The following is a 15,355-nucleotide window of genomic DNA, read 5'->3' as shown; positions in this document are numbered from 1 at the left end:
TGAGTTCTGATGTCATTTCTGTCACATGACTCACTGACACTTGTGTATTATAATAAATAAAGTACCCCCAGTTGTAAAATATGAGGATATTAGAAGTTACCTCAGAGTTCCATGACCTGTATAAAAACACTTGGCCTTCGGCCTCGTGTTTTTATATGGTCATGAAACTCCTCGGTAACTTATAATATCCTTATATTTTACAAGAGGGGGTACTTTATTCACTATATATTTTACACTATCCTTTCTGCCTTCTGTTAAAATCAGACCCACAGCACGAGGCTGCCTCCACCATATGTAATAGTAGGTCATTCTAATGCCTCTCAGTAACCTCCAGATGTTGGACCTGTTTCAGAAATGGGCAACGTCCCACACAGGCAACAATTATGTAAAGCTCTTGAGATGCTTGACCCTCATTGAACAATGGTGGACCTAGCTTCAAGCTAAGGGGCCACTTCCCATCAGAAGGGACTGGGCATCTAGTTAAATGAGAATAAAGATGGATGGTGCAAAATAATGCAAGTCAACATATTGACTAAGTAACTGACACATGGTTTATTTCATCAGGACAATAATCCCAAAGCCAAGAACATAGGAACAATGGAGTGACTCAAGAACAAGTAGCTCAGTGTCCTACAATGGCCAAGTTAAAGCCCTGATCCCAACTGAGAATCAGAAACCTGAATAATTTGACCGTGTGCATCACTGCTACCCCCCTACCCCAAACAGAGATTTATATGGCTATGACCGTTCCCATGTAAGATAAGTCATTGTTTTTGCTTCCAAACCTTTATCCTAGAACTTAAACTGAAAATGTCTGAAGGTCAAAGTGTACCAAGGGGTTTACAGAGCAGCACATTGGAGGAAATCTGTGCTCCATCCATCAGGGTGGAACCACCAGGCGCATCAAGCACCACCGTGTGTTCTGTGGAGGAAACAGTAGAAACTGTATGGAACCGACTGAAAGAAAAAAGGCAGTTGCTTAATTTTCCTGAGGCATTAAAGGTACAGGATTCTTGGTGTAATCCTTAATCCTCCTGTCCAACCTACCCAACCCCCTCTGGATCTTATTTTCCATAATGTCATTTTTTTTTTTTTTTAAAGTTTGCTACAGGCCTTGTAACCCATTTAAACCATTCAGCTCCAATAATTTACTGTTTTAAAGAAAACATCTGATTGGTTGCTATGGGATACAAGACCTGGCCTGGTCTACCATTGAAGCTTTTTTTTTTGTTGGTTTAAAATGTATGGGAAGCTTGATTTTTTTCTTGTTTCCAGGGTTCAAAGCAGGAGCGAAGCCTAATGAAGCCCCTGTATGACAGATATAGGATTATCAAGCAGTTATTATCGACGGCATCTTTGATTCCGACTATAGTAAGTCATTTCTTTATGTTTGACCTGGTTCAGTGATATTTTATTGGCATTATGAATTTTGAATTCCTGGTTTGGAGGCAAGTTTTGGTTGCATAATAACTGGGCGTACTTCCAAACAGAACCTCCTGTAGACTGCCAGTCCACATAGGGCCTTCCAAATGGCCAATCACAGCACTTATTTGGCATGGATGCTGGGTTTTCATTTGGAGGGGTTGAACTTGATGGACTTTGTCTTTTCTCAACCCAATTTAACTATATTACTATCACCCAGGCATATTTTTTATGCTCGTGTTGCTCCTAAACTCTTTTGACATCTGAATGTGGCTCACGGGTAATGAAGACCCCTGATTGGTCCTGTCTCCATCTTGTCAGAGTTATACCTAGATGTCAGGTTCTTTGAAGGGCCCAATCCAACACTGCCAAGCAAACAAACCAATGGAAAATTCAAAGTCAGAATAAAGCTGAAATTGGTATAATAATTAGGATTAATACAAAGACAATTGGACAATAAGGACTCAAAGTTGATCCACAGATTGGCTTGGTTTTGGTGGAGCAGTTTGGGTGCTTAGTAGCTCAAGAGGTAGAGCTATAACACCCCCGTTGGCAGCTGTAATGGTGTAATCTAATGCCAAGTGAATGATGATTGGTCTGCGGTGTCAACTTATTGACATGGAGGACGGTTTTGATATCCTGAGCTGCTGATAATAATGGGATGCCCCGTGCATTCCGTGGCCTGTGCACTTTGTACTTTGGGAATGACATTTTCATGTGGTTTTTCTCTAAGCATGAAGAGGAAGATTCGGATGATGACTGTTCCCAGAGAGGCAACGAGTATGATCTGACGGCAGAGTTGGACGGTGCATTAGATGAACCATTTATGTACTATAGCGCAGAACTAGAACCTACCTTTGCATCTACGCTGGATGATCGGCCCATCAGGCAACCTGCCCTCTCCATGTCCAACTTGCACGAGGCGTCCATGTAAGTTTCTTTCCTCTTTCCTTAATGTCGCGCTATGTTTTTATATTGCCGATTGTGCCTTGTTTCAAAGGAAAGAACAGTAACACCAAAAAAATTAAATTTTTAAGTAATGAAAATATAATGTAATCTTGTGCTGCACTGGTACAATTGGTGTGTTTGCTTCGGAAACTACTATAGTTTATATAAACAAGCTGCTGTGTAGCCATGGGGGCAGCCATTCAAGCACAGGATACACAGTAGATAATAGATAAGTACTACTATAGTTTATATAAACAAGCTGCTGTGTAGCCATGGGGGCAGCCATTCAAGCACAGGATACACAGTAGATAACAGATAAGTACTACTATAGTTTATATAAACAAGCTAATGTGTAGCCATGGGGGCAGCCATTCAAGCACAGGATACACAGTAGATAACAGATAAGTACTACTATAGTTTATATAAACAAGCTGCTGTGTAGCCATGGGGCAGCCATTCAAGCACAGGATACACGGTAGATAACAGATAAGTACTACTATAGTTAATATAAACAAGCTGCTGTGTAGCCATGGGAGCAGCCATTCAAGCACAGGATACACAGTAGATAACAGATAAGTACTACTATAGTTTATATAAACAAGCTGCTGTGTAGCCATGGGGGCAGCCATTCAAGCACAGGATACACAGTAGATAACAGATAAGTACTACTATAGTTTATATAAACAAGCTGCTGTGTAGCCATTTGACTGTTATTCTTGTTAAATTGCACAGCAAATTAAAAATCAAGACTAACTGCAAATTGTAACTAAGAATTAATTTCAAGGGTAACTACCCCTTTAATGATTCCTCTGCATAATTAATAATCTGATCTATTCCATGTTTTATTGGCCAAATCTCCAGCCTAGATTTAATAAAGGGCCAATAAGCTAAATGAAAGACGCTCCCTGCTGCGATAACTGCCGGAACAATTTAGTGTTGACGTCCTCTCTCTGCCACGATCGCTGCAGTTTTACGGCTTTAGCAGCCGGGGATTCTCAGCCAGCCGCAGGGTTGAAATGATATATTGATTGGCAGGTGGTAATGTGCCTCTACTGTATATCTGTACAACTGCCGCTTTATCTGCTCCATCAGCTGAGAGGCAGCCAAGCCAAATGGATCAGGTTTTGGTGGAAAAATCCCCATCTAGATTTACCCATGTGATGTCCCAGCGCGTGTAAAGGGCAAGTCATCTTCTGTTTTCCTTAGATCCTATTACACAGCATGCACAGTATAGAGGTGAATACGCTGGCTCCATAGCTAGTAATGGTTCACCTTCAATGGATATTTTAATATGTTATAGAATGGCTCATTCTTAGCAACTTTTCAAATGGCCTTCATGTTTTACCTTTTATAGTTTTTGAATTATTTTCCTTCTACTCTTTCCAGCTTTCCACTGGGAGTCACTGACCCCATCTTAGAAACACACGCTCTGTAAGGCTACTCGTTTATTGTTATTGCTGCTTTTTATTACTCATCTTTCTGTTCAGGCCTCTCCTATTCATATTCCAGTCTCTTAATCAAATCAATGCATGGTTGCTAGGGGAATTTGGACCCTGGCAACCAGATTGCTCAATTTCCAACTGGAGAGCTGCTGCATAAAAAGCGAAATAAAATCAAATACAAATAGAAACGAATTGCAAATTGTCTCAGAATATCACTCTCTGCATCATATTAAAAGTTAATTTAAAGGTGAACTTCCCCTTTAAGTGTGTGATTTTGGGGTTAAAAAAAAAAAAAAGCAGAATCTGCAACTTCATTTGGTTCCCCTGAGAAAAAAAGGTTGAGAAGCATTGAACTCAAGTTCTGCAGGTTCTGCCCCCCACCCTTGCAACTCCTACTCATCTGCCAGTCTCTCATACAAGCAACTGCCTGGTTGCTAGGGTAAACTAGACACTAGCAACCAGATAGCTGCTGAAATTCCAAACTGGTGAGCTGTTAAATAATTCAGAAACCGCACAAAATTAAAAAAATGAAGTCCAAAGGCAAATTATCTGTTTAGATTGTATCTAAAGGTAAACTGCCCCTTTCTAAAGGTGACGCCCCGAAAAAGAGGCGATTAATCGGTTCGGGGATATATAGTCGCCTGGCGACTAATCGCCTCTTCTTCGGGGCGTCAATCTCCGCGAACTGCCTTCCGCCTGCTAAAATTAAAAATCGCCTGCTGCAATGCACTTGCGGCGCTTCGATTTACGAGGTTGCCCGAAGTTTCCTCGTGAGGCAACTTCGGGCGACTTCAGAAATTGAAGCGGCGCAAGTGCATTGCAGCAGGCGATTTTTCATTGCACTGGCGTTTTCTCATTATAGCAGGCGGAAGGCAGTTCGGGGAGATTGACGCCCCGAAGAAGAGGCGATTAGTCGCCAGGCGACTATATATCCCCGAAATTGCCCGTGTGCCCCTGCCCTTAAGTTATATCAGATTTTAGGAGTTACTGTTTATTTATTGTATATATTTTAACAGTTAAATGTTCTTTCAAAGAGCAGCACATTCTTTTATGCCTCATTGTGAATTGTTTAAATTCTGCTTATCTGAGAAGTTCAGTAGTTTAATTACTCTCATTCTTCAGGGCCTGGGTTCGATTCTCATCTCAACCTTTTATTACCTTGTTTGCTAAAATTGTGGGTTTTTTTTGTGTTTTTTTTTATAAATTATTATCAGGTTCTAAAAGATAAGAATAGCTCTCAGAATGATGACATTGCACCTTTGCATTATCCCTTTCAGGCCCGAGCTCCTTGATCAGCTTCGAGAGACCAGAGCCGATAAGAAAAGGTTACGGAAAGCTTTAAGAGAATTCGAAGAGCACTTTTTAAGACAGACTGGAAGGTGGGGCTCGTGGGGCTATTGCCCATATATCCCTCGCTTTAAATGGGTTTGCCTGTTCCGTTAAAAGGGTGGTTCATCTTCAAACAACTAGTTGTTTTCAGATAGATCACCAGAAATAATGACTTTTTCCAATGACTTTCTATTTTCTATGTGTGACAGTTTTTCTAATATTGAAGTGTAAAGTGTCATTTTTCACCTTCTAAAGCAGCTCTGGGAGGGGGGGTCGCCGACCCTGTAAACTGTTCTAAATAGATACATTTAGTCGATACATTTCTTATCTTTGTCCCTGCTGAGCAGAATCTCTGGGTTTCATTATAGACAGCTGTTAGACTTGATACAATAGTTGCTAATAGTGATGGGCGAATTTGTCCCGTTTCGTTATGCACTGGAATTTCAGTGGCGTCAAAATGGGTGCTGACGCCGGTGCCCATTAAAGTAAATGGGCGTCCGTTAATCATCGCCGGCGTCTTTGCAAATGTATTAAGCGGCGGTGAAACGTGGAATGTCGACTCTAATTCGCGGCAGTGAGCACAGAAGTGTCAGAAGATGCCTCCTGCATCAGTAACTGCATTAGCTTTTGGCTTGTTGGGCAGAACAGCTGGGGGGCACTCTTGTTAAAAATGAATGATATTAAAAGTGTAAAACTGCTAATATCATGAAAACTAAATGAAAACATTGCAAAAGTGCTCAGAGCAATTTAAGGGTAAGTTGTTTTAATGTGTATACAGTGTGTCCCCTTTAAAAAGGAACTAGACACTTCTAGTGATGGGCGAATTGGAACGCGAAATTTCTGCGTTACGCTGCAAAAAATTTTGACGCCGTCAAAAATTAAAAGTGGCCATTGACTTTAATGCGTGTCGAATTGTCACCTGTGTCTATTTTGACGCCCGCCGACATCAAAATCCATTTTATGAATGTTTTGCGAATTTCGCAGGAAATTCAGTCATTTTTCAGCGAAACGGGGGACATTTGCCCATCACTAGACACTTTCTTTCTTTGATTATTTGCAGCAGATCACAACCGGATGATGTCATATACCACCTAGACAGGGTTCTATTTAGGTGCCCTAGGTACTGCACCTCCTCCCGCCTCCTACTGACAGTTTGCAGGACATGTGGCGGCTGCAGAGGGGTATCCCCTTCCATATAGTCACTGTATATACTATATGGACACTGTCCCCTAAAGCTACCCCCTAGGTATAGGCCCTTTAAATGCCATTAAAGGATTGGTAAACCTTTAAAATAAGTGAATGTAAAATTGACGAGGGGGCTATTCTAAGAACTTTTGTAATTTATATTCATTATTTATTTTCTTTTTATTCCAAGATATTAAGGGATACATGTACTGTTAATACGAATGAATTTTGTTACAACAGCGCCACCTGCTGGTCAGTTTCCCACCAGTCTGACCACCAAGTAGTCAAGGAAGTTGTCAGGAGAAAGAAAGAGGCTGCTCTGATGTTCTTCTGCTTAGGAAAGATTTGAGAAAAGGTTTCTAATTTTCTTTCCTAAGCAGAAGAACATCAGAGCAGCCTCTTTCTTTCTCCTGACAACTTCCTTGACTACTTGGTGGTCAGACTGGTGGGAAACTGACCAGCAGGTGGCGCTGTTGTAACAAAATTCATTCATATTAACAGTACATGTATCCCTTAATATCTTGGAATTAAAAATGAATAAACAACGAATGTAAATTACAAAGGTGCTTAGAATAGCCCCCTCATCAGTTTTAAATTCACTTATTTTTGAGGTTTACTTATCCTTTAAATGTAGAAATAAATCCTTGCCCCTAGGGCTCCTCCCACAGACCCAATCTCTGTGTTGTGCCGTTTCAGGAGCGTGCAGAAAGAAGACCGGATCCCTATGGCGGAGGAGTACTGTGAATACAAGCAGATAAAGGCAAAGCTCCGATTGTTAGAGGTCCTGATCAGCAAGCAAGATGTCTCCAAAACAATTTAGGGTCCTCACACACCCCACTTTGACCGGTTCTTCTACAGTAACATCTGCTGTTCTATCCACACACCCCCCCGTACAACACTGATGTACTTGTGCACTTTAATTGTTCGACACTACCTGGGAGCGTTCAATAGCCGCACGTCCCTCCGAGGAAGCCCCTCTGACTGCAGTAGCCAAGAGTCCTGATGAAGGCAAGAATGTGCAATATGGAATTACGTCTGTTTTTGTGGGGTTCTTTTTTATACTAATTTGGGTATCTGAGACTACGTGCTTCTTCTGTTGCCCAACTATATAACCTTCCATGCCGAAGGCTTGGAGTTGCACTTTGCCTGTAGGGGCCCCAGGTGCAGGTTTCATAGGTGGGATATTCCTTGTCAATGTCTGTTGCAGCTTCTTTGAAGTCTAAAATTGTCCCTTATTTCCATAAAGCTGATTGGGCAGGGTCATTCTTTGTAGGAGGATGGTTTAACCCTTGCCGACATTATTTGTTTTGCCAGAGACCTTCCCTATAGAACGTCCGCCATCTAGTGGTCACATATAGCACTTTTAAAGTCTTTGCCTTCGTTTGGGCAAGCAATATGGCAGCTGAGGCTTAAAGGGGAACTATCACGAAAATGAAAATTTAGCATAAGCTTCATCATACTGAAATAAGCAACTTTCTAAATACAATCAATTAAAAATTCTGCATTGTTTCTGAAATAATCAAGTTTATTTTCACTATCCCTCTCTCAGCATCTGTTTCTCTTCATTCTCTCTTCATGCAGCAGTTGGGTGTCAGATATTCACTGACAGTTAGATCCAATATATCTTATAGGGGGGCTCCTTTTGCCTAGAAGATGTATTAGAGCTCACTCTATTAAATCACCAGACATCATGTCTCTCTACATGCAGAATTTGTGCAAAAGGCAGTTATTTTGTCAGATTGTGTTTGTACTGGAATCAGTTATTTGAGTGAGCTCTAATTCATCTGTTAGGAAAGGACCCTCCCCCCATGACTATCTGACACTAGTGATGCGCGAATTTGTTCCGTTTTGCTTCACCACGAATCCCACAAATATCCAGCAAAATTCGTGCAACTGGCGGAAAATTTGCGAAGCGCCCATTTTGACCACCAGTGTCAAAATCCGCATTTCGCAAATTTAAAGTCAATGTGCATCCGTTAATCGTTGCTGAATTTTCGCAGCAAATTTGAGAATTTAGTCGCCGGCGGCGAAACGCGGCAATTGGTTGCAAATTCTCACCTGGCGAATAAATTCGCCCATCACTATCTGACACCCAACTCCTGAATGAAGACAGAATAAAGAGAAACAGATGCGGAGAGAGGAATAGTGAAGATAAACTTGGTTATTTCAGAAACAATGCAGAATTTTTAATTGGAAAAGTTTCTTTTTCAGTATGAGGAAGCTTCTATTACATTTTTATTTTCTGGATAGTTCTTTTTTAAGCATAAGCTTAGGAGGAAGGAAGGAAACTATGTTGTCTTAGAGTGAAGGGAAAATAAATGTAAGGTAAAGTAACGATTGCCTTTACACTGCACTAGTAGGTACAATGGCTTTGGATCTATATTTCCTCTTGCTTTAGATCTCCATTGTGATGTCACTTCAGTACAGCACAGGCAAGACTGTGTTGCCTAAATCTCCCAGTATCCTCAGCTGTAACTCTGTGAGACCCTGTGAGTTTGATATCCCCTGTTAAAGGAGAAGTAAACCCTGTGGCACACTGGCTGTGTCTGTGTTTCCATTATCAGGTGCATTCCCAATATTGCCACTTTAAGAATTTATAGTGATATTCTTGCTCATCTCATTGCTGAGCTCTTTCAGCTAAATCCTCATTATAAAAAACAAGGGAGGACGGTAGAGCACTTCCCAAAAACCTATTACTGGCAGGCACGAGGGATGTGTCGCCCTGTGATACTCGGGAGTATTAGGCAGTCTCGCCTCTCCCATGAGTCTCGTGTCAACGGCCCCGTTCCCTTGGAAACCAAAGGAGAATTTTCCTGATGAGTGATTTTTTTTATTTTTTTTTTGCCTGTGATTTATTTCAATATTTGTCAACTAAGTTATTCCCCTGAAAGTCCTGCTTTATACACTATCAGAATAATTTATATAAATATGTATAAATAAATATAAATATTTTTTAAACTGGGATATCAAACACACATCATCCCCATTGTTTTCCTCTATTGTGGCATCTGTTATCCAGAAAGCTCTGCAATACGAAAATGCCCGTTCCCATAGATCCCAATTTAAGCAAATAATAATAATAAAGCAGTACCATGTAGTTATACATGGGCCTGCCCAAAATCTGCAGGTCAGGCTGGTTCAGATTGGCCCAGAGGCAGGTGGTGTCTGGGCAGGGCCAATCCTACTGGATTCATGTTTTTAAGGAGCCTTTATAAATAAATATATAAATATATATATATATATATATATATATATATATATATATATATATAATACACCAAAGCCATGAATATCATGTAAATTATATCTTTATAAACGGTGACTAGTGATGTCATCATTTATATACAGCAAGCAGTGATGTCATTTTTGTCACATGACTCACTAAAACTTATTATAATAAATAAAGTACCCCTTGTTGGAAAATATGAGGATATTAGGAGTCACCTCGGTGTTCCATGACCTGTGTAATATCCTTATATTTTACAGTAGGGGGTACTTTATTCACTATATATATATATATATATATATATATATATATATATATATATATACTAGGAAACCCAATTGAAAACTTTTGGTTCACTCACAAGGTGAAACAATAAATAGAATATGTATATATTATATGTATATATGGATCCATTTTCTGGAAACCCGTTATACAGAAAGCATAGATTTACAGAAAGGCCATCTCTTTAGACTCCATTTTATCCAAATAATCCAAAGTTTTTAAAATGATTTCCTTTTTCTGTGTAATAATAAAACAGTAGCTTGTACTTGATCCCAACTAAGATATAATTAATCCTTATTGGAGGCAAAACCAGCCTATTGGGTGTATTTAATGTTTACATGATATTCTAGTAGATTTAAGGTATGAAGATCCAAATTACCGGAAGATCCCATCACTCCAGATCCTGAGGATTCTGGATAACAGGTCCCATACCTTTATATATATTTATACAGTATATATATTTATACAGTATATATATATCACACATACACATCACTAGGAGTCTAGACTTGTATATATTTGTCTCATTCTCTACATGGGAATTCAGAGATACTTAAAGGTATTGTAAGTCCGTATTGCACTTGAGTTTCAGCAAGAAACACTGGGAAATAGTGCCCCATTCAACAGATAGAGAGCTTTAAGGGGCTATATCCCCACCAAAAGCCATTGGCTGAGCATTGTGCTTAAAGGAGAACTAAACCCCCCCTACCAAAAGCCCCCCCCCCTAATCTTGCATTTCCCCCCTCTACCTCCCCGTAATGTGCTTTATTGTTTAAAAAAAAATTTTGACCCTTGAATATAGAGAAGCGCAGCAGAGCTCCCGGTCGCCATCTTCCGGATCTCCGTGTAGTCTTTGGGTCTCTTCGCCGTCACAAAGTCTGCCGGCGCATGCGCAGTTGGGCCAAGTCAGGAATCCGTTTCAACTGCGCATGCGCAAATCGCCGTTTAGACCCGAAGACTACACAGAGATCTGGAAGATGGCGACCGGAATGACAGTTTGTTTGTTTTTTTAACACTAAAGCACATCGTAAGGAGGGTGGCAATGCCTGGAAGATTAGAGGTGGGTTTAGTTCTCCTTTAAGCGGAAGATACTATGGACTGAAGAGGTTGGGGGTGGAAATATTTGCACAGGTGGGTTGTTTTTATTTTGTTTCTCTGTTATTGATCCGTATCAGAGTCTGTGTAGCTGTTTGGAAGAGATTGATGCTGCTAATCCCTATTTCTAACCATGTCTCACACTGCTATAACCACAGAACCAGGGTTGGACTGGGCTCACAGAGAACCATATTACCTCCTAATGGGCCAGTTCCCATCAACCCTTTCTTATTTCCACCATACGCCTATATAACCTCTATACAATAGGGTGAACCCTAGGAGGCCCCGTCCGACCCTGCACAGAATAAACCTTATTCTCTAAGCACTTGTCATTTTTATAAAGGGGAAAAAAAAAACCCCCCAAAAACCTTTTTCCAATTTGTCGTGTATTCAAAATGCATGATTTGAACAAAGGAAATTTTCAAACTTTTATTGATCGAAGAAGGAAAAAAAAAAATGGACTGCGGAATCCTAAGACTTTATGTGACTTTTTTTTCATTGAGATATGGAGTCGATTTATCAAAATACGCTACGAACCCGGAAACCACATTTTTTTTTTTTTTTTTTAATCAAAATCCTCGAAGCAACAGGAACGTATACACAACTCTATATATGAAGTTTACAGTCGACACCTTCGATAAAGGGAGGAATGGCGGATGACGTATACAGTTGCTAATAAAATGCGCTCTATAGATTCTATATGATTGTAAATATTTTATACAACGTGTACAAATAAAATATTTTTCTATCGTTCATCGATGACGTTGGGGGAGAGAGAGAGCGGGGTTTTTTTTTTTTTCTGTTTCTCGGTAGCTAATATCGTTGAACATTTAAAACACTTGGTCGAGCATCTAGGTGGAATGCCGACGGATTATCTAGGGTTTAAAGAGCTCAGTCATGCGGCAGTTACAATTTCTCATGCTGTTTTAGAGTTATCCCAATAAGTCGGTTCTTTTAGTAGATTAAAATATTCGCTATTTAGACCCCCCGATAAAGCCAGGATTGGTTTATTTGACCTTGCTAAAGCAGTCTACTTAAAGTTTCGTTACGTTTTGGCAAAGGAAGTATTAAAACTGCAACAAAAATATAGCGACATCCACCCACCGCCCCTTTTACCCCACTTGGGATGACGGAGAGGGCCTCCCGGCCACCCAAGCTGACAGTTGGCAGAGAATCATGGTTAAGAGCAGCAGCAACTTCACGAGTAATTTTAAAAAAAAAGTTTTCAAAAAAAGCTACTTAAATCCTTTGCTGCAAGAGGAGCTACAGGGCGGCGCCAAAGAAAAAAACGCATTGCAGGCTTCGTCAGGCAGCGAAGGGGACCGTGTTCTGGATTCGGTGTACACTTTTGGTCAAAGCTGCATTTTTGCATGCTTCCGGACATCATGTCTGGTAAGGATGGATGGGTTCAGGTTAACTGCTTTGTTGGCGGGCAAGGGGGGAATTTTAACGTCCGACGCTAATGTTGCAGGTCTTGCAGCTTGGGTCTTTCTTTGCGTCGGCAGTTGACAAGCTCATGAGCTGGTGACCGATGATTTCCGCCACGTTGCCCCACGAAAGATCCACAGGGTCAGTGTAAATAACCTCCAAGATAACATCCTGGGCCTGGTGGAATACGAGGCCGTCGTGTTCTTGAGTGCAGGTCAGGAATTTGTTGTCGCTTAGACTCAGCTGAGGCAGACGCTGCTTACAGAACTCATCTCCTGGGGAACCCATGGGTGCTATGACGAGGATGACGTAGTGGTAGGCTGTGTACATACAGTAGAAGTCCCCAAAGTACAAGTTGGTGTTTGGGTTGAAGAGTTTTTCAGCAGGGATCTCCACTCGGTAGCGTCCATACGGGGAGTCTTGCTGGGGTTTCCCCGTATTGAATTCTGTGTTGCAGCTGAAGAAGATTCCTTCCAGTTTGGCACTGATTGGAGAGCCGTGGCTTCCACTGTTGTCCTTTGGAGAAGGCTGCATGACGTTTCCGTGATGCTCGCTGAAAGTTAAGGGATATTCATTAGTCATGTCATTGTGAAACCTAATCCTAAACCAAACGCTCTCATAGGGTCTAGAAAGAGGCCATAATGGTGTTTGTTTTCATTATTCATACAGCTCTTGACTCATGAGGACCAACATCTGCTAAGGCTAAGGCCTACTCCAGCTCATGTTACTTATTACTATTTTTAACATGTAAAGGGTAATTTCATCTTAAATGTACATTTAGTAGGGTGTAAACATTGAAGGGGAACTATCGAGAAAATTTAAATTTAGCTTCAGCATACTGAAATAGGAAACTTTCTAAATTATAATCAATTGAAAAGTCTGCATTGTTTCTGAAATAATCAAGTTTATGTTCACTATTCCTCTCTCATTATCTGTTTCTCTTCATTCTGTCTTCATGCAGCAGTTGGGTGTCAGATATTCACTGACAGTTAGATCCAATATATCTTATAGGGGGGCTCCTTTTGCCTAGAAGATGTATTAGAGCTCACTCTATTAAAATCACCAGACATCATGTCTCTCTACATGCAGAATTTGTGCAAAAGGCAGTTATTTTGTTAGATTTTGTTTGCACTGGAATCAGTTATTTGAGTGAGCTCTAATTCATCTGCTAGGAAAGGAAGCCCCCTATAAGATATATTGGATCTAAACTGTCAATGATGCAGAATATGTAATTGATTGTATTTAGAAAGTTTCTTATTTCAGTATCATGAAGCTTATATAACATTTTCGTGATAGTTCCCCTTTAAATAGTTTGGTCTGAACCCATTAATTAGGCCTACAACCTCACCCACAGCTTGATAAAGCATTTGCCTAATGGGGGTTTCCAGCCTTCCTAATTCATTGTCCCATTTAGATATTGTTAGGGCTCCTACATGGGCTTCTACATTGGCAGCCAGATTGGCCAGCTATCGAAAAACTTGTTGAGCAATAGTGATGCCTGGGTCGGGTTTTTCCCGACCCTAACCCACCCTCCCTCAGCCCGTATCCGACTTCCGAGTTCCTTTTATAGACCCGCGCCGACCCGCCCTACCAATGATGTCACAAAAGGGTGGGGCAAGCAGGCAAGCAGGCGGGCGGCTATAAAGCTAGAAGTCGGAAGCCGGCATTTGAAGGTGGGGCCGGCCCGCACATCACTATTGAGCACCCTGCACTAAAGGTGGATATTGGGGGTTTGGTTGGGTGTAACTAGCCTGAAACTAGTGTGAAATTTGCGTCGTGGGCTTAAAGCTCCAAAAAATTTTATTATTCAGTTGGAAGATGTAAAAATTTATATTTGGCTCCCAATAGCCACTCTGATACTACAATATAAAAGTGACGCTATGGCATAATGCATGTGCTAACTCACCGAATATAGTCGAAATATTCTTTGTGTTGGTTCCGATAAAAAACGGAAAATTTCAGCATACGACCTGCAATGGCCTCTGCCTTTTCCATCAGCTGCGTGAGGTGCACTTTGGAGTAATCTGCAGACGTGAAGCGAGAAGATCAAACAATAATGATCCCTAATACTTTCACAGTAGCTCTTGTTTTGAGGCCGACAAAACCATTTGGGTAGAGAAGCCTTATTAAATGCATGGTAAGTAATGCTGCCATCTCCACCCTGGAGGACTCCAGCTTCTAAACTACTACTAGCAGTAATTATAGTGGGGTGCAGTAACCAACCAACAGATAGCATGGGTGGATTTCAATGACTGCTTGAAGAGGTTAAGCTTCCCAAACCAACACCAATAAAATTCCTACAACAAACAAGATGAAACTGGTAATTTTACTGTCTATAGAACTGGCACTGCAATTATCTTCCAATTTTTATGGGGTATTATCCATTAACCTGGATCTATATTTATCCATTTAAGGTATTCTGGGAGGTACTGTACATGAAATTGCTACTGTCGTGTGCTGTTTTGTTTTATACATGGAATTAGTCCTGGAATAATATGTATGAGTCTGCATAGAAAATCCATTTAAAGGAGAACTAAACCCTAAAAATGAAAATGGCTAAAAATGCCATATTTTATATACTGAACTTATTGCACGAGGCTAAAGTTTGAGCTTGTCAATAGCAGCAATGATCCAGGACTTCAAACTTGTCACAGGGGGTCACCATCTTGGAAAGTGTCTGTGACACTCACATGCTCAGTGGGCTCTGATTGGCTGTTGAGAAGCTAAGCTTAGGGCTCGTCACTAATTATCCAGCAGAAAATGAGCTTCCCTGGCTGTAATATAAGCTGATGCTACAGGTTTGCTGATTATTAAATTCTGATGCTAATTGCACTGGTTTCTGTGCTGCCATGTAGTAATTATGTGTATTAATTACTAATCAGCCATATATTGTGACATTTCTATTCTATGTGTACTGTATATTGTGAGTGGCTCCCTAAGCTCAGTAAGTGACAGCAGCACAGAGCATGTGCAGTGAATCAGCAGAAAAGAAGATGGG

General features: G+C 40.8%; 2 protein-coding genes across 3 annotated transcripts in view; one reads left to right on the top strand and one right to left on the bottom strand.

Annotated features, from left to right (window-relative positions):
• The window catches only part of fam13c.S (family with sequence similarity 13 member C S homeolog), a 79,197-nt gene extending 71,531 nt beyond the window's left edge, over positions 1-7,666 (top strand). Inside the window, exons 10-14 of the mRNA XM_018227320.2 lie at positions 797-1,002; positions 1,276-1,371; positions 2,156-2,352; positions 5,090-5,191; positions 7,023-7,666. Of these exons, the coding sequence (XP_018082809.2) occupies positions 797-1,002; positions 1,276-1,371; positions 2,156-2,352; positions 5,090-5,191; positions 7,023-7,146 (725 nt within the window). The 3' untranslated portion in view covers positions 7,147-7,666. The remainder of the gene's footprint in view (positions 1-796; positions 1,003-1,275; positions 1,372-2,155; positions 2,353-5,089; positions 5,192-7,022) is intronic.
• Positions 7,667-11,343: 3,677 nt separating this feature from the next.
• The window catches only part of phyhipl.S (phytanoyl-CoA 2-hydroxylase interacting protein-like S homeolog), a 71,107-nt gene continuing 67,095 nt past the window's right edge, over positions 11,344-15,355 (bottom strand). Inside the window, 2 exon segments of one of the 2 annotated variants that reach the window (NM_001093945.1) lie at positions 11,344-12,910; positions 14,264-14,381. In NM_001093945.1, the coding sequence (NP_001087414.1) occupies positions 12,376-12,910; positions 14,264-14,381 (653 nt within the window). In that variant the 3' untranslated portion in view covers positions 11,344-12,375. 2 annotated transcript variants of the gene reach the window in all.

This window comes from Xenopus laevis, chromosome 7S (assembly GCF_017654675.1).
Source record: "Xenopus laevis strain J_2021 chromosome 7S, Xenopus_laevis_v10.1, whole genome shotgun sequence".
Taxonomy (NCBI): Eukaryota; Metazoa; Chordata; class Amphibia; order Anura; family Pipidae; genus Xenopus; species Xenopus laevis.
Note: the sequence above shows the minus strand (reverse complement) of the source record. Positions and strands in the feature narration are given on the sequence as shown.